Consider the following 19659-nt stretch of genomic DNA (forward strand, 5'->3'; position numbering starts at 1 on the left):
CAGAAAAGAAGCAGGTCATGCAGTCTCACAGAGCCACATCAGTGTGGCTATTATTCCAAGTGCCATGTGAAATATTCTTAAGACAAGGTCTCAATATATAACCTTGACTAGCTTGGAACTCTGTAACTTTGGTCATCCTCAAACTTAAGCGATCGCCTGCCTCTGCCTCCAGAATGATGGGATTAAAGGTGTATGCTACCACATCTGGCCGCAGTTGCAAGATTTTAAATGGAAAAAAAAAAAGTAGGCTGTAACAGGTTAAAAGCACACAGAGAAGGTAAAATGTGTGAGAGATTAGACCTAGAAATAAACAAAGCTGGGTGGAAACCCAAGGTTTGCCACTAACTAGCTTGGTTTTTAGAAGTTCAATACACAGAATATATGAAACAACCTTAGACATTCAGATGTCAGAACTACTGATTCCCATGGCTAACAGTAACTCTCTAGAGCAGCACCTCCTTAAACATATACAACAAAAAAAGGGAAGGTCTGTGACTCAATCAGTTTAAGAAATTGACATTTTTCTTCTGACTAGAAATTCAGAAATTTTAATCTGCTAACATGCACAGGCATTTGCAATGAGACATCAGGATAAGCAGAGTCTTCTATTTTAAAGGAGGTCCACAAGATACTACTGCTTACAAAGTCTATTCTAGAGAATGCTATTGCTCCAGGACAATGAGTAGAGCTAGAGACCATAGCAACATACAGTGACATAGAAAAACAGGAGTTTTGGACTCAGGAGCAATGAACTGGGCTAAATACCCAAGTTCTCATAAAGGAAAAGAAATACACACGTTGGGGAGACTCTTACTTTAAATCAAAAGATAGTGACAGCACAAGAATTTTATGCGTTACCTCTGTATTTTGTTTATGGCGTGTGCTCTTGCAGTGATTTGCCATTGCTTTTTCATCTGAGTAGAAGAGGGAGCAAATCGGACAGAAAAATCCAGCTTTTGGAACAAGAAAGTCCAAATCTAGAAGACAGGAGGAAAGAGAAAGAGAATGATCCATCAACAGTGTGTCAATTACTTTACCCAAATCTGGAGATTGAACCTAAGGCCTCAAACATGTTAGTCAGGTACTCTACCACTTGGCTATTTCCCCCAGCAGTACAAAACATGTATCTTTATTAAGCAATATGTAACATATATTCCAAAGCCTCCAGAGAAGCCAGAATGCTACTGTACTGCAGGCTGAAGAATCTGAGAGAGGAGAAAACAAACATCTTAGAAACACCCTGTTGAAGCAGAAGATTAAAACAGCAGAATGATGGGCTGCTAAGCATCTAAAAGCCTCTCAACTCAACACAGTGGTCATGAGCAAAGTTTGCTAGGGAAGCTTTTCAGCTTGTTTGGCCTAACTGAAATTTCTGCTTGGGGAAATATAACTCAGTTTTTACCAGAGCAGCACACAAAAGTACAAGAAAGAAAAAGGCAGGCATATTCCAGCCTTCAAGAATGAAATAAAAATATCCATGCTAAGTTAAAACAAAACAAAACAAAACAAAACAAAAAAACCTACATAACCTGTATTCAGAAACACCAAGCAAGGTTAACTTGCTCAATTTTTATTTCATAGGAATAAGGAAGAAAAATGTCATTTTTACTTTACCTCCCGGCACATCAGGTGTCACTGATTTGCCTACAGAAGAGTCTTCAGTCTTCTTGCGTTTTTCATTAGGTTCTGATTCTTTTAATTCAGTTTCTTCAACTAAAGTCATTAAAAAGTTCAAGGAAAAACACGAAGTTATTTAAAATAGATTTATAGACTTTGTGAAGGTAATGTTGGATACTTTCTGATTTCCAAAACTAACTTAAAACTCATGGAACTACACCTTAGTTAATAATGATTCCTTGATCTAAGAAGTAAATGGGTAAATGTTTAGATGTAGTCAATGGATTTAGGAGAAATAGGGCTAAAGCCAATGTAAAATTTTATAGGTATATTGCTCCAGAAAGAATTAAGGGTGACAAAAGGCGGTTACTATTTTTAGTTCATTTAGAAAACAGCAAGTTTCATGATAACATCTTTGTAAGCTGCAGATCATTGAACTTCAATTGTATTTGCCCCCTTCTTCTTCTCACCCAATAGTTCTGCTTTCGTGCTATATATATGTATTTAAATCTAAATTCAGCATGAAGAAAACATCCCCCTTCATTTTCTCTTGTTCCCCGATTCCTCCCTTCCTTTAGCCCCTCACAGTCCTCCTTTTAAGGAGCCAAGTTCTGTAGGTTACTGGCTAGAGTTAACTTCTATACTCTAGGTGTTGGTTTGAGGAAAGTATGAATTTAGTGAAAATGGGCACCAGCAAAGAGTAACTATGTCCTTAAAGCCTTCCCACCCAGAAACTTTTGTTTAGGATACCAATTCTTAAAAGTCTATTGAGGGTGCATACATCCTTTTTCTTGACTTGATGGTCAAAACAGCCCATTCTCTCTGCCTCTGGTCTCTTCCTATTTTCTTTACTTCATATACTTTACTTTTTATAAACTTTTTAAATCTATCTGCTCCTGCCACTCTAAAGGCACATGTGGCTTAATAATGAATTACATTTACATTATATGAAAGCTATAAAATAATTAAGAATAGATTAAAAGAAATCATTTAAGTTCAAAATTGAGTGGCAAATGACTTTCTGAAGTTATCTGGTCTTTTGAGAAAACATATTATCCACTAATGGAAATACAGTTATTAAATGAGCCATAGATAAATTATCCCTTCTATATTATTCTAAGCAAGCTGGTGTCAAAGTTGACTTAACATGCCAAAAAATTTTTGACAAAAGCAAAACAAAAACAAAGGAACTTACGTTAGGAGCCACTGGTATGATATAACTATAGCTTAAAGTAAAAATTTGCTATAGAAAAGAATAAGGGATACCAATTTGGTCATGGAACACAATAAATGGTAACAAATAATGTTTTATTTGTTATTTACTTCATATACTTTACTAAAGATGTCTGACAACAACCAGAAGAGAGTTCATCAGAACTTCAGAAAGGTAATAAAAATGCCAAAATACGTCCATTTCAATGGAAACCCGATTTAAAAACATGTGGTTCTAGATCAATCATTGGTTCTCAACCTTCCGAATGCTGTGACTCTTTGATACAGTTCCTCATGTTGTTGTGACCCCAACCATAAAATTATTTAGTTGCTACTTCATAACTGTAGTTTTGCTACGAACTGTTGAGAACTGCTCTTCTAGACGTTCTACTTTGTTGCTAGGGGTATTCCAAAGCTAACAACATTGAATTTCAACCCCTAGTGATAGAAATTGAGTTGTATTTTATGTGTAAGGAGTAAACAAGGTAAAACTCAAGTTGGCCATCATCATAGAAGATTCATTTTCTTTGGTAAATAGAGAAGAGAGCATAAATAGAAAAGTAATAGGCTAAGTGATAGAAAAGAAAACACTAATACCATTGGTTACTAAATAAAATAAAAAGCTTCTAATAGACTGTAGACCAAGCAAGGAAGATAGAGGAATCAGATTCAAAGAACTTTCCCTTAGAACAGAGGGTAAAGAGTGCTACAAAGAAGACAGCAAAGGGGTATCTTCATACTAGAAGATGATGATTTCTTTTACCTTTCCTAATCAATAAGCCCTTGAAATCAGGAAATATGTTAGTATTTTATGGCCAACAACAGGGAGGATATTGGATACAATGACAAGTTATCTCTTGTGTGACAATGTTCATGTTCCTTATTTGTATTAACTTAAATATTACTAATGTTGTTCAGACATTCTGTTTAATTTATTGATTGGATGCCTGGAAGCAAACATAAAAAATAGATAGTTAATAAATTATTGTTCCCTGATGCTGCAACATTGTCACAATAGCCTCTTGTGAGTAATTTCCATAAATATTTTTTATTCCTGTGTCATTGTTCCAAAATCTCTCTAAATTATGAAGAAAAAAATCTACAAGAATCTTACATGCCTGCCTGCTGCCTTTCTAGTTTCTTGGCTGGTTATTTGTGAAACCTCCATATGATCTCATGTTATGTGGTTTTCTCCCCACCCAAACGGCCCCTTTACCTCCTTCACTCATTTGGAAGGCTTCTTCGCCTTTTGCTGGTTCTGCCATTACAGCTTTTTGTGAGGGTGATGCTTTTCCAATTCTAACTCTCTTCATTGGTGTTTTAGCTTTAAAAAGAAAGCCTAATTTATTGCTCCATTAACAGTACTTAAATTGCTTTAAATTTAATATATTAAACTATCTAGTAATCCTAATTTTGTTCTAAAAACTGCTGAAATTTGGGGAGAAAGCCGAGTGCTGGATTACAGGCATGTGCCAGCACACCTGGTAAAGAAACCTATTCCTAAATAGAAATCTATTTTATGTGTACTGGTGTTTTGCCTGCATGTATAAGTCTGTGTGAAGGTTTCAGGTCCCCTGGAACTGGAGTTATAGACAGTTGTGAGTTGCCACGTGGTGCTAGGAATTGAACCTAGGTCCTCTGGAAGAGCAACCAGTGCTCCCAACTGCTGAACATCTCTTAAGCCACTTAGAAATCTATTTTAAAAAGCAGTTTTTCTGTTCTGAACAACCATTCCTTCCTGTTTTTTTCACAGGGTGGCTATACACCTTTCCTTGCATTGTTGTCAACCCAGTGAGATGTTCCTAGTATTCCATTCTCAGTTTGGTTAAAATTTTCAAATTTCAATTTTTTTGTTCTTTTCTTTCTTTTTTCTTTTTTTCTTTTCCTCAAGACAAGGGTTCTCTGTGTCAGCCCTGGCTGTCCTGAAACTCGCTTTATAGACCAGGCTGGCCTCAAACTCACAGAGATTCGCCTGCCTCTGCTTCCCGAGTGCTGGGATTAAAGGCATGCAACACCACACCCAACTTTCTTTTTTAAAACCTTTACAAAGTAGACATTCACTAATACATTGAATAATTTCATTTATAACATCTAAGGAAATAAAATAAACTACTGTTTGAATTCCTTCTCACCAAGGTGACTTTATTGTATAACACAGTATGTCAGCTGGGTTCACAGCTTAACGGAAATTATATTTGTCTCTCTCATGTCCTGCAAGCAAGTAAGCTGCTCTATTATACCATACCATCAAAATATTACACTATGCCAGATGTGGTGACTCTCACCTCTAATCCTGGCACTTGGGAGGCAAGAATATCCCAAGGTCAAGGCTATATTTTGAGTTCTAGGCCAACACGGGGCTACAGAGTCAGACCTCACCTCAAAAGACCAACATCTGCCAGGTGTGGTTGTTCACACCGTTAATTCCAGAACCCAGGAAGCAGAGATAAGCTGATCTCTGTGAGCTCAAAGCTGCATGGTCTACATATGGAATTCCAGGCCAGAAAGGGTCACACAGTGAGACCCTGACTTAAAAAAAGAAAAAAAAAATTAAAGTTGAATAGTACCTCGATGATTTGTTTTCCTGCTTGTTTTGTTCTAAACCCAAGTTTAAGCCAGAAGTAGGAGGCAGAGTGATGTGGACACTGTTCTGCTCTTTAAAGGCTTGTTTCCCCATACATACACACTGTTTTCACTGTAGCTCTGTATTGGCTGCTTCAGTTTCCTGGTTTTGCCATCCTTTCTTGAGGTATAACAACTTGGGACAAACCTGTACTCTGTAAACTAAGAAAAATGTGTGCAACCTGTACTTGTTTCTGAGGAAAACTTGAGTGGTTTTAACTGCTGGCTTACGGAACATCAAGAGGATGATATTACTCCTACTGCGTCAATGCGTTCAAACCAGTTTTAAATGTAATTTCATGAAACAGAAAAATGAACACTTTCAAGTATCTACCTGCCGTAGGTCTTTCAATCATGGTTTTCAGATCTTGTGTAACAGTCTCACTTCCTGGACCTACTTGGGAGAAAGATTCAAGTTTTGTCTTCTTTGGGTCCACAGCTCTCCTCTTTCTATTTCCTTTTTTGTCTGTACGGTGGTCAATTTTGCCTTGTGCTAACTCAACTTTTGAATCATTGTCTCCATCCTCTTCATCTCCAACTTCATCCACAGTAACAAAATTAAGCTCTTCTTTAAGATTTTTAAAATCAGCCAGAGAATCTTCATCCTCTTCAGTTACTTCATCCAAAGTCACTAGATGAAAATCACTTCTGTCATCCTGTATTTCATCTACAGTAACTAAAGCAGAAGGGTCTTCAGGCATCTGGGAAGAAATGAACCCAATAGTATCCCTTACAGTAGTTCCTTCATCTCTTTTTGAATTCAAAGTAGCAAAAGTTATATCTGCTGACTCTTCTACTTCTCCAATTTCATCCACAGTTACCAAACGTTCCTGTTGAAGATCTTGCTCTTCGGCCATGGACAGAACAGTAACATCTTTAGGTTCACTGTGGGAAATGCAATCATCTTGGTCAATTAGTTCATCTAAGGTAAGAAGGGAGTTAGAATTTTTTACCATTTCTTCCATATTGAGCTCTTCTTCATCAATGACTTCATCCACAGTGACTAGAGCTTGTGTAGCTGCATCTTCTTCTTCTCCAATTTCATCTAGTGTTACAAAGGACAATTCTCCCTCAACACTGTGAGGGACAGAAGTTTCCCCCTTTTTCTTTTTTAGGTTAAGTTCGGCGGAAGGAGGAATTTTGAGAGCTTCTTTTCTTTTTCCTTTCAATGGAGTCTGCTTGGCTTGAGAAGGATTTACTTCTTCTACGACTTCATCCACAGTAACAAATTCATCCAAATTAAATGTAAATAATGGTTCCTGTTGGAAAGTTAAGAATCAGTACTATGAACAATGACTGACCACTATGAACTATGACTGACTAGTTATTACTACTAGTCACAGTAAACTAATATGCAGATCATCCATGAGAACTTCACTGTAAAGCCATTTCCTAAGACTAAAATAAAATTAATGTTATATTTTAAAGGGTTCCAAAGTCAAGGCTAGCAAGATAGCTCACTCAGTAAAGGTTCCTGCCACCAAGCCCAACAACCTAAGTTTGATACCCAGAACTAATGGTATAAAGCAAATTGTTCTCTAATTTCCATGTATGTAAGAGCACATACATGTGAGAATATGCATACACGGCATACAAATTTTAAAAAATAATTTACACTTTAAAATTACATTTAAAGCACTTGTCAAAACAATTCAAAGAATCTACCATTCCATATGTTAAATATCTAGCAAGTGTTCACTTACTAGACTTCTAGAAGCACCTCAAACAAAAATAAAAGGTAAATAGTTAACTATATCAATCAATTTATATTTAATATGTATTTTAACTTATACAGTGCTTGGAAAGTTTAACGTTTATATTGATAAAATTATCTGAAAAGATTACTAAGATTTCATAGCTAATGCAATTGTATTTGAAAACATTACTTTAAAACTGGTACAATAGCAAGTAAAATTTCCAGTAGGCTTCTGGATGTAGTAAGCTGCCAATGACCCACTGCTAGCACATATAACAATAAAACTATTTAGTCTACCTCAGTGACAACACCAAAGAACTTAGTGGCAGGATACAACACGAAGCACTTCACCCCTATCCTATGCCCTGTATCTTTCACTCTCTCAACTTCTAAGTGTATAAGATAGGTGGGTGCTGCTATGATAGAATAGATATAGAGAATGTAGATGTTCTCATTTTACCTCTTTCGATTTGGAACTTCTACCAGTAGTACTTTTAGAATTCTTAATGTTCTGCAAAGCCAACGCCTAAAATATTAAGAAATACAGAAAAAGAGAGTTTATACCCAGATTATTAATGTTCTTTAAAAAAAGAGAAAACACAATCAGCAAATATCCAAATATGGTCAGTTATGCAAATGCTTAACAAGTATACAAAATTAAGTCAACAATCATTTAATGGTATATGCACAGTCTCTAAAAGTTATAGCTAAATTCAGTTTCCAAGGTCTTTCTTCCTCTTTGCCCACAATGTCTAAGTTAGGCAATCAGTGAACTGATAAAGGAAGTTTCAATTTCAGAGGAAAGAGAATGCCCAATCATCATCCTAGGAGCCACTACAGACTCTTCTTTAAATCACAGTTATACTTCTGACCAAATTTTAATTCAGCTACATTGTGAACAAGTAATACTTTCCAAGTATGTGAGTAAATGGGAACTTTGAGCTCAATACTCCAAATGTCTATTGGCTTAATCAATGGAATTGTTTCAGAAAGGGAAATAGGAGCTTGGGGCTAGAGTGAAGAGATGAAAGTATGAGCCAAAACTATACTTCCTACTTCATAGCTATAGCAGCAGAGCTACGCACTTCAAAGATACACTGAGTCATTCTTCTACTCTCCTCACCTTAATGTTGCTGTCATCCCGTTTCATGATGGGAGGTTTAGTCTCTGTTTCCTGAGACTGTTTTGTTATATCCTTGTAATCCAGTTTAGAATCCTTGAACTGAAGGGCTGAGATCCTTCCACTGCATCCTCTGTTAACACCACTCTGAGTGGATTTGGATTTACTGCTGCTTTCTGCCAAGTCTGATCTGGTATTTTTAAGCAGACCAAATTCCTTGGCTGAAACTTTCTTTTCAGCATTTATTTGATCTCTAAGCACGGGTTTTGGAAAATGTTTCTGACTTTCAGTTTTTGAAGTTGTACTTTTTGCTTTAGGGGAAGACACCACAGCAGCCTTGATGCTTGTTTTACTACTACAAACATTCGATACAGTCAGCACACTAGTTTTACCAGTTTCATCAGGCTTACTGCTCTGACCCACTCCTGTATCTGGGTCTGCCTTTATTACAGCACTTTCTACTGGCTTTTCTCTTATTGCTGCTATAATCTTCTCCAATTTTTCTACAAACGTGTCAGCTTCATTCTTCTCAACCTTCTCTGTATTTACTTGTAAATCCATTCTGGTTTCCTCAGTATTAAATTCATTTTCCTCCTTGTCATCCATGCTACCTTTTTCAGAAGTATCCTTTTTACTCACAACATTCTCATCTTCAATGTAACTTCCTGGAACTTGGGTCACAACACAAGCAGATGGCAGTACTTCTGAAACAGTTTCATGTTTGTCCACTTCAGCTATGGTTTCTACCATGGGCTGTGCAATTCCAGAAAGTAAGTCTGCTTCAGATGGAGAATCTTCTAGAATTCCCTTGATGTTCCTTTCTTCTATGAAGACACTGTCAGATACTGATAATTCTGTTTCAGCGTTTGTAACTTCTGTCTCTTCCTTCACAAAGTCACTGGTGTACATCTGCTGATTTAAAGCAGATTCCTCTATATTTTCGCTGAATAACTCAATATTGGCTGGAGTGGATGCTACAAGAGGAATTTCTATGCTGACCTCTGCTCCTTGAGCTTCCAGTTCTAGTGTTTCAATTGCAAAGTCAGACTCATATAAAGCTTGTTTGGGTTCTTCCTTACCAAGTTTTTCCTGCTGCACTGAAGTTTCTGTTTCAATATTGCAAGTAGTTTCTTCTTCAACCTCACTAGGTTTAACAGAGGGACTATCGGCTGCTGTTTGTACCTCACTTTCATCAACAGGACTGTTTTTCAAGTCAGGGCTAAAAGTACTTAAAAACAAACAAAAAGAACACAAAAACAAACAAAAATCAAACTATGATGAGAATGCAATCATTGTAAATAATCCTGTTGATGCCAACTGTAAAGGTTTCCTGATGCACAAGTACTAAGCACTGGGAAATCCAGCCAATCAGCATTAAAGTGGTCAAGATGTTCTGACAGAAATCAGAAGGTGAAAGATCTAAGAATCCTCCATCTTTTTAATTCAAAGGAAATAATAGCAAAACTAGGATTGTTGGTATCTTCCTTTTACTTGTGTAAATTAACTATTTTTTTTTCATTCCAGTTTCAAGTTTGGATCTGAAGAGGCCAAACAAAATCTGAGATATCTCAAATTATTACTAGGCCCTTTACTTATGACATAGGTAACTAAACAAAATGTGCAGTTCTACAATAAAGCTAGTGATCCATACATGGAAATTTAATATGTATAAGTGGACTTTCATAAAAAGAAAATTGGAATTGTCATGGAGGATAATGCCACTTAACCATTTTACCTCCTTTTTGGATGCAAAAGACCTATTTTTAAGTTTCTAAAAAATGTACTTATGGATGATAATACATAAAAGAAACTTTTCTCTAGAAGGACCTATGTAGCTTTTGGAGACTTAAAATTGTAAGTCAAACTTTTAGAACCACCTTAACACAAACATAAAATCTTACTGTACACAAACCACTCGCTCAGTTATCATATATTTCGATTATTCAGAAGAAATGGAGAAAATGCATAGGTATGTAATTATTTTATGTTGTCATGGTCTTCCCAAACCCACAATAAGCAAACAAAAAATGTATGATTTTCCAATTCTACAACTTTCACGGAAGCAGAACCAAAATAAACTATTTTGAATTAACATTCCACATTAGAAGTTGTCTTGGAAGAAGAGTTGTTCTGAAGACCATGTCTAACACACTCTAAAAATACATTCCCACACTTTTGTTAGAAGCAGTGGGTTAGAGAAAGAAACTAGAAAGTGATCCCACCACATTAACACCTCAGTAGAGTCTTAACTCATTTTCTTGTTTCCAAGGAAGGAGAGGATAAGCTGCCATCTTGACATGCTTCTCAGAGGATGGCCACATATGCTTTAGCTCACAATATTAGATGGTATCTATCTCTGTCCTGTTCAGAGATTTGGAGAAGGTGCTAACTGCCACCCATGGGGGTCTAGTCATTTCATTAAATAAACTGGTTCTCCCAGAAGAATAACTGTAATAGTTGACAAGTTTATGAACAATGAGGACTCATAGATCCTAATAACAATACACTCTAATTTCTGTGTAAACCACTCAGTATATTAAAAGTTTCTATTTGAAATTAACATTTTTAACACTGAAGATACCAAGGGCTCATATTAAGTGTTCCAAATTCATGGAACTAAAGTAGAATCTGTGGCCAAGCACAAATATGACAAAGAAACAACCGTGACATTCAGTTACATGGATATTTCTCAAAATACAAACTTTTGAAATTACAAGATTCATATCAATAATAAACTCAAACTCCTGCTTCGTTACTGGGCTATTTACTACTCCTAAAGATTTATAAACTGAACTATATAGAAACACATTTATGGGCTGAACAAACATGAAGATTTTTTAATCTCAGCTGAAAGATATAACAAGACTTTCTCATTTATCACATTAAAGTTTATAAAGTTATTCTCATTTATACAAAGAGTAACTACTGCAGTTCTGCATTTAAACAGAACACAGGCCTGTTTGTAAAGATGGCTTAATTCCATATTTTGCTTCTGTGCCAGTCATTTTTAAAATTTATTAACTTATGTATGTGTATGTGAGCCTGCTTGAGTTTATGTGCATTATGTGAGTGCAGAGCTCTCAGAGGCCAGAGCATGGCCCTGGGCCCCTGAAGCTGGAACTGTACGCATTTGTGAACCTCCATGTGAGTGCATGGAATCAAACTTGGGTTCTTCTCTGCAAGAACAGAAAGTACTCTTAACTGCTGAGCCATCTCTCCAGTCTCACTGTGTACCAGTCTTTAAGAATTATAGTGTTGGCCGGGCGGTGGTGGCGCACGCCTTTAATCCCAGCACTCGGGAGGCAGAGCCAGGCGGATCTCTGTGAGTTCGAGGCCAGCCTGGGCTACCAAGTGAGTTCCAGGAAAGGCGCAAAGATACACAGAGAAACCCTGTCTCAAAAAAGAATTATAGTGTTTTCTTCATAGAAATTGTTTTAACAAAAATGAGTATCTGTTTACTGGCTAGAATAAAGGAGAGTTTCAATGTTGATTGATTTAGTTTAGAATGCCAGTGAGATGTCAAATAATATTAATACCAGAATTAAAATGGCAGTTTTTGGTTGCTTGTTTTTAAGAGATCAAAGGAAAACAGTTGCAAAAACAATTCCAGAAAGGCATTTAGTACACAGGTGTCTAATATCCTACTCCCAACCCCATCAATTCAGAATTTCACAAAAGTCATACAATAAAGGTTAGGTATAAGCATAAAGGATGACACCATAACACACATATCTCAAGACATTTTAGGATGAGATTTAACAATACCAGAAATTAATGTTTATTTGAGAGTTCTACCAGGTATTTACCAATATTAATGAACAAGGGAAATTCCATCTAGTATCCTTATTTAAAGTCTTAATCAAATGACACATAAATAGGATATGTATGATGAGAATGAAGGAAGGACAATGTAAGTTATTATTAAAGTATGAATGTGAAATTTCCTCTGAAAAATCTATGATTAGAATCTACATTAATAAGAAACAAAAGAATCACACTTCAAGATGAACTGGCAAACGCTTTTAAAAAGCGACAATTTGTGGATGTTAGGTGGCAGTGGCGGCCGCTTTTCATCCCAGCACTCGGGAGGCAGAGCCAGGCAGATCTCTGTGAGTTCGAGGCCAGCCTGGTCTACATAGCGAGATCCAGGACAGGTACCAAAACTACATAGAGAAATGCTGTCTCAGAGGGAAAAAAAAAAAAAAAAAAAAAAAAAAAAAAAAAAAAAGCAACAATTTTGTTTTGTTTTTAAAGCAAAATACCACCAGCATTTTCTTGGTGTAAGTTTACTCCAAAAGTAATGTTAACTACTCTGGCTATGTCCCACATTATTTTATCATTATTATTTTCTCTCTGTAATACAAGTCAGAAAAAATGACAACAAAATTGGAAGAAGTTTTAAAAAAAATCAATTTAGCAACACTAGAAACTATTCATTAACATAGCAATATTCTGAGTTTTTAAAAGAAGAAAAACCAACAAAAATAGATTAACAACCTATTGTTTTTGATAAAAAAAAAACACAAGCTTTTGTGAATTTTTTTAAAAAAATATTGTAAGACAGAATACTCAAAAACAAATTTTTGGGGAAATTATTTCTTGCCACCAACAGAGAAAACTGTAGGTCTGTACATATGACCTACATTCTGGCATTATTTTTTATTGAGCTTTCTGTGGATTGCATGTGAATTATTATTGGTTTAAAGATAAACAATTTTAAAACTATGTGCTGACACACGGCAACCCAGAAATATTGCTTATGAGTTACCAATGTATTTAAATATGCTCACAATCATTTTAACAATCTAGAATAGTCTGATTTAAAAAAAGCTAGTTAATAAGAAAATCCGTAAGACATCGTTTGCAAAACATCAAATACTTTTGTATTTAAACATTTTCAAATTGCTATTTGAAACTTAGATGATCTTAAAACATAGACTAACAAATAGCAGTAATCAACAGTAAACACCACGACTAAAACAAATTGGTGAGTCAGTAGTTTGAAGAGACTCTGAAAATTAAGTTTTGATTAGTGGATACAAAGCAGTACTTTGTTTTGACAAATATTCCCATTCCATATTTTAAATGTTCTAAAACTGTACCAACTTTTTAAAAAAATACACTGAAAATTGTACTTTTAAGTTAATGAAATTTTAAGATTAAATATACTGTATTTAACTTTTTCGGTACACAACAATCTAAGTGAAGAGCACTTGCTCCAGTGTGGGGTTCCCCTGAGGATGGGTAGTGCTCCACTGGCCTGTCACCCAGCCTCTCGGTACACGGGGACAATCAGACAATCAGATGCAGTGGGGAGTCATGTCAAGCAGGAACTCATTTATTAAGCATTACCACATCCTTTATAAAGCACCAAATCACAAGTCAGCTTTCCTTCTACCAATCACAACAAAGGTCATATATCCACGAGCCTCTCAGGGTATAGCTCAGCATGATGATCACGAGGAGGCCATGCACCTATGTCTTATCTCTTGATCCCAAGAGCCAATTATAATTTTTGGTAAACAAGTTAGGTCCCCACCCAGCTCACTTCCTCTTAGCGCCATCTTTGGCTTTTGCAGCAACATGTGCTCGGCATATCTACAACTCCCACTTTTCTGTTTTTGAGCAAGCCCACCTTGGGTTAGGTATGGACAGGGACCCTTCTATGAAGGTTCGCATGGTGCTCTGGCACCTCAGATTAGGTTCACCCCCTATGTCAGGGAAGTGTCACTAGTATCGAGCCTGTCATAGTAATGGCAAAGTCATGAGCTGTATTTTTTTTCTTTTTGGACCCTGAAGAATTTGATTAATTTTCTCCATAACCAAGGCCCAAAAGTACAGGCCAAAAATAAAAGAGCCAACGGCCCGGAGAGTGTGGAAATGTGGAAATGAGTGTGGTCAGCCAAGGAGCCATTTAAACCATTGTTGATACCAAGGCATATTTTAATTTTTTTCTTGTGTATCTCATCTAGATTATGTAAAATAACTCCAGAATGATCTACGTAAAAGCAGCATTCTCCCAGCGCTGTGCATAGACCTCGCTGCTTTAAGAAAAGAAGGTCTAAGCCTCTCCTCTTTTGAAGAGTCATTTGAGCAAGAGTATCAAGAGACTTTTGTAAGTATCTTTCCTCATGGATTGGGGTCCAGTCACCCACATCTCAGGATCCCCTGGCCAGATCTCAGAGGTCTGGCCACCAGGAGCCCAGAACTGCCTCCTTCTCAGTTGCACTGAGGATCTTGCCAGTACCAGCACTAATCACCTCCCATCTTATCAGTTGAGGGTAATGCTGGTTTCTCTGCAGGGTAGCAGAGTCACTCACAGGAGGGCCTCCATCTGAAACAGTCAAGGAACATAAGTGCTCCTCAAGGGACCAAGTCCCTTGGATCTGTTTATTGTTACTATTTTTCTTTTTCCCTCTAAAACAAGCTGCAACCACCAAAGGACCTTCCTTTCCTTATTGGTCAAATGGGTCCTTGGCATCTTTGGCATCCTCCAGTAAGGACAGGGAGGAAAGGAATTTGAGGTTTCTGGCTGGTAGCCAGATCGGGGCATTGTCCCCAATAGGGAAGACATATCCATATCTTTTCCATTGTAGGTAGGAGATCTGGTCCTCTCCCTTTGAATGTCAGTGGGTGTTTCCATCTGACTTGTATCTGTAGTTTGTTTAATTGACCCTAATGCTTTTGAAATCTGGATTCCAGCATCCCTTTGGGCAAATTTAAAATATTAAGGGTAAGGAGTGCTAGTTGCAGGTGTACATGGGGGCTAACTCCCCCTTTTTGTTTTTGAAGCAGTTCTTTGAGGCATTGATGATTTCTTTCAACAATTGCGTGCCCTTGAGGATTATAAGGGATCCCCATGACATGGGCGATATTCCATTGTGTAAAAAAGTCCTGCAAAGCTTTTCCAACAAAACAGGGGCCACTGTCTATTTTTACTTGATTAGGAAGGCCTAGCCTAATGTGGCAAAACATTGTAAGAAGTGGGAATGTGCATGTTTGGACCTCTCTCCTGTGTGAGCCGTGCCCCAGCAGGCACCAGAATAAGTATCTATTGATACAAATATGTGTTTTAGCTTTCCAAAGGGTACATAATGAGTCATATCTGTTTGCCATATCGTATTTGCCCTTAGGCCTCTAGGGTAAACCCTGGGCCTTTGCAGTGGAGGTACTTGTAGGTAAGGTTGGCAAAACTTAATGTATGAACTACTTTTTTGAGATCTTTAATGGGGAATTGAGTATATCAGTGTTGTAGCCCCCTCCAGTTGGTGGGTTAGGTCACGTAGTTGAGTTGCCTCCTGTAGTGTCATGGTGTGGAAGCCAGAGGCCAGCTTATCAGCCTGTGCATTGCCTTGGAATAGGAATCCCGAAGTGAAGAGTGTCCTCTCATATGCTATAATAGATGGGATGGATTCGACCCTATAACAGCCCTTGTAGAGCAACCATGAGCCGGGAAATGGGGTGGGCATCCAAACAGATGTGTGCCCCAGGTGAGTGAGGCATCAGATTGGCCATATATAGGCTGACTGTGTACAAGTTGAGAGGTCCTAGTATGTCTTGCATGACCAGGACGACGGCCAGCATTTCCTTGTATTGGGCTGACCCCTGCTGCATGGGGGTGTCTGACCCACCTTTAAACGCTGCATTAGCCGAGCCTGCACGGCCACCATCAGTGAAAACATGCAGGGCATTCGGAATAGGTTCAGAAGGAAACATATTAGGAAGCTTTAAGGGAAGCCTCCAAAGCATGGTGGTCCAAGGAGAAAGCCCATAATGGCAATCTAGTTGCCCCATAAATCCCTCCAGGGCTAGGGAAAGACGAGTGTTGGCCCGTATGAGCCAATCTGTATCTGCCACTCTAAAGGGGAAGATGACTATATGGGGTTCCCACCCACAGTGTCTCAGAGCTTGTGTTCTCCCTCTTATTATAGCGTCTGCCATCTGATCAGCTTGAGGGGTGTTTCCAACTGAGGGGTGGACCCATTCTATGGGCTCATCCTCCTGGGTTAGGACTGCGGAAAACAAGGAAGCTCTGGTAAAAAGCCAAAGGGCCAACGGTTTTTCTGTTGAGAAGCATTTTAGAGAGATGTTATCAAGGGCCCTCTGAACGTGGGAGAAGGTGGCCTACTGTTCAGGTGTGAGGGTGACCTTATCTGAGGGTCCCATGCCCTTCAGTAGGTCATAAAGGGAGAGAAGGGCATCCTTGGAAATGGACATCCAGGGTAGCAGCCAATTTATCTCCACCACAATACTCTGGAGCTGAGTTAAGAGTCACCTGAGAGGGGATATCCAACCTAGGTTTAAGGGGGCAGGCCCTTGTTAAGGTAAGCTTGGCTCCAAGAACTCTAAAGGGTGCCACCTGTTGAATCTTATTAGGTACCACCCTAAGTCCATTCTTATGTAGGAGGTCAAGGACCCATCTTAAGAGAATCTGTTGTTGCCTGGGGTCTCGATGACCCACAATAAGATCATCCATGTAGGTGTACATCAGGGATCTCAGTCTCTCCCAAACAGGCCTCAGCAAAGAGGTCAGATAATTTTGGCAGAAGACAGGGCTATTGGCCATGCTCTGGGGTAACACCACTCATTCATACCTCGCATCCGGGCATGAAAAATTTAAGGAAGGGACGGAGAATGCAAATTTAGAGCCATCTTCCAGATGAAGGGAAACAGAAAAGAAACAATCCTTAACATCCAAAACAGTGACGGTGTACTCTGTCGGGACTGCTGGAATACAAGGAAGGCCTCTCAAAGGGGTTCCTACTATCTCCATTTTTTCATTAACTTTTCTAAGATCCTGCAGCATACGCCAGGTCGCTTTAGCCTTTTTTATTACAAATACTCGTGTATTCCATGGACTCATCAAGGGGCATATATGCCCCAGGTTTAGTTGTTCTTTAACTAAGGAGGGGAGTGCTTCTAATTTGGGTTTGATGAGCAGCCACTGCTCCACCCACACAGGGCCCCTGAGCTTCCATCTAATCACGGGGACCAGGGAGGCAGTGACCCTTAGAATTGGGGGTTCCACCTGTCAGCTCAGTTGCAGTCCTCCCAGAGCCTAGTGAAGATCTCTTTTTCCTTATCTCCTTGTACTCTTGCCTCCTCCTCCATAATATCATTAAAGAAGGTCTGAGAAATCACCTCCATTTGGGACAACAGGTCCTGGCCCAACAAATTAGCTGAGAGAGTCTCTGCAACTAGGGGGCGGATCTTCCCCTGGTCCCCACTGGGGCTAACCCACCTCATCAAGGAGACTGTTTCTTGTGACTGGGTCCTCCCCTCGACTCCCAATATTCGGGGTCCCGATGTCAACTCCCATTCGGAGGGAACCTCCTCCTTTCTAATAACCATCCTATCAGCACCTTTGTCCACCAGGAAGGTGAATTTCCTTCCTTCAATAACCAGATTCATTTTTGGACAGTGCCCTTCTATCAGGGAAACCGTCCAGTTAGCCTGAGCTCCCTTATGGGATCCCAGCCTCAGCCTTTTCCTCAAGATCCCTCCTTGTTCTGATAGTTCTCATTTAGTTTAAAGGATACCCCTCCAAGTCAAATTTGCATTTGCAGTCACTTCTCCAATGATAGCCCTTCTTGCACCTAAGACAAGGGTTAGTGGGGGTGGGGGCTTTTCCCTGATGGGTCTTTTACCAGTCTCATTTAGGTTTGCAGGAGGCCTGTTGAGGACATTCTCTCTTAAAGTGACCTTCCTTTCCACATCAGAAGCAGACCCCCTTTCCTCCTGGCCTTGGTCCACCCTGGCCCTCAAGAGGGCCTCAGTGATGGCTTCTGTCTGCAACTGCAGAGCCATGGCCAGAGTCTGTGTCTGCTCATGAGCCATGCCTATGTCTTGGCTGGCTACTATTCATTTACTCATGGAAGCATCCTTAAGTCCTGCACAGGTTGTGTGGTGGGCAGAATTCATCCCACCCCACACTGTGATCCTGAAAAATTGCTCTCTCAGCGGCCGGCAGGCAACTTGCAGCTAATGCTTCGTTGGGCCCTATCTATGAACTCTGCCAGAGACTCGTTGGGCTTTTGCCTCACCCCAGCTATTGGGGATTCAACGGGTCCCTCATCTAGTTGTACCAAGCAGCAAGCCCTGCGTTTCTCACCTGATCCCTGTAGGGACCCGCCACTGCTGCTTGCTGAATGCCAGTGGAAAACCTATCAGCCAAGCCTGCCAGCATGCCATATGTGATGAGAATCAGAGGATGGGCCTCCCTATTAGCTTCTGTCTGGGTGCGGCACTCCTCCTTATAGTAAACACACCATTTGATGTACTGGGTGTTGGTGAGCACTGCCTTTGCTAGGTCCATCCAGTCCTTAGGTACACATGGATTATATGTAATATCCTGCAGCGAGGTTTGGGCCCAAGGGGAGTTCAGTCCATCCTCCATCACCACCTTGCGGAGGTCCTTGATGTCTTTTGCTTCCCAGGAGTAACTTTCTAAAGGTCTATCTGGATCTGGGGCCAAATTGACGGGGAAAGCTTGGAGGTCCCGCACCCCATTTCCCCTCTGCCTCCTCTTCTGACCCTTAGCTTTAGTCATTTAGGCTTCTGCGTAGATAGGCTCCCGGGATGCTCCTCCATTGGCAAAGAGCTGACCATAGGGCTATATAGGGCTCTACAGCCTCCCTTGCCTCAATTCCTCTTTGCCTTCCTCTCCAGTCCTGGGGCAATATGGGAGAAAAGAGGATAGGACTCCTCGGTGCCATCCTCCTCAGGGCCAGAGATTTTTACTTTGATTTTCCTTTCCTCCCAGTCTCTTCTCTCTCCCTCGATCAAATCCTCCTCCCACTCTGGGTGGAATGCCGCCTTGAGAGGGGAGATGGTGGAAGTTGCATTACCCATGCTAAGTGTTTTACTTACCCCAGCCAACCTCTTGGCCTTAGTCGAACGTTCTGTCATTCCCTGTTCAGGAGCCAGCTGTGGGGTTCTCCTGACCCCACCGAAGAATTAGGCCCACTACCCCTCCTCAGTCAAGGTCTGCTGCGGGTGATGGGCCTAATTCTTCGGCGGGGTCAGGGGAACCAAACACTCCAGGGTGTTTACCAAGCATAAAGAAGCAACATTTCTATAGGTAATTCAAACTGTTTATACATATAGTTTCTCTAAAGAGTCAATAAATACCTGAATATTAAATATAGCCACCAACCAAAAACAAACCCCAAGGCCAAACAGAACCCAAAAGTAAATAGACATCAAGCTTATACATAAACAAAAGGAACAAGTAGGGTGGGAACTTTCTGTACCTGAGAACAGTTACCTCAAGATTCAAAAATACCTAAACAATACACAAAACGAAAGGAAAGATATTAAAGCAACATACCTTTCTTTTCCTAGTTCTGGATCATTCTCCGTTTGAGCCTAAAATATAATTCACATTTTATTA

At 39.5% G+C, this 19659-nt stretch overlaps 1 protein-coding gene across 2 annotated transcripts in view; it reads right to left on the bottom strand.

Moving 5' to 3' along the window:
- The window catches only part of Znf638 (zinc finger protein 638), a 69375-nt gene that overhangs the window by 1190 nt on the left and 48526 nt on the right, over positions 1-19659 (bottom strand). Inside the window, exons 20-26 of one of the 2 annotated variants that reach the window (XM_059258097.1) lie at positions 19597-19634; positions 8271-9495; positions 7608-7673; positions 5786-6710; positions 4046-4153; positions 1615-1713; positions 859-977 (exon numbers count right to left, since the gene is read on the bottom strand). In XM_059258097.1, coding sequence (XP_059114080.1) covers positions 859-977; positions 1615-1713; positions 4046-4153; positions 5786-6710; positions 7608-7673; positions 8271-9495; positions 19597-19634 — 2580 coding nt within the window. The remainder of the gene's footprint in view (positions 1-858; positions 978-1614; positions 1714-4045; positions 4154-5785; positions 6711-7607; positions 7674-8270; positions 9496-19596; positions 19635-19659) is intronic. The other variant, XM_059258096.1, reaches the window with a different exon arrangement.

This window comes from Peromyscus eremicus, chromosome 3, assembly GCF_949786415.1.
Source record: "Peromyscus eremicus chromosome 3, PerEre_H2_v1, whole genome shotgun sequence".
In the NCBI taxonomy this organism is placed as follows: domain Eukaryota; kingdom Metazoa; phylum Chordata; class Mammalia; order Rodentia; family Cricetidae; genus Peromyscus; species Peromyscus eremicus.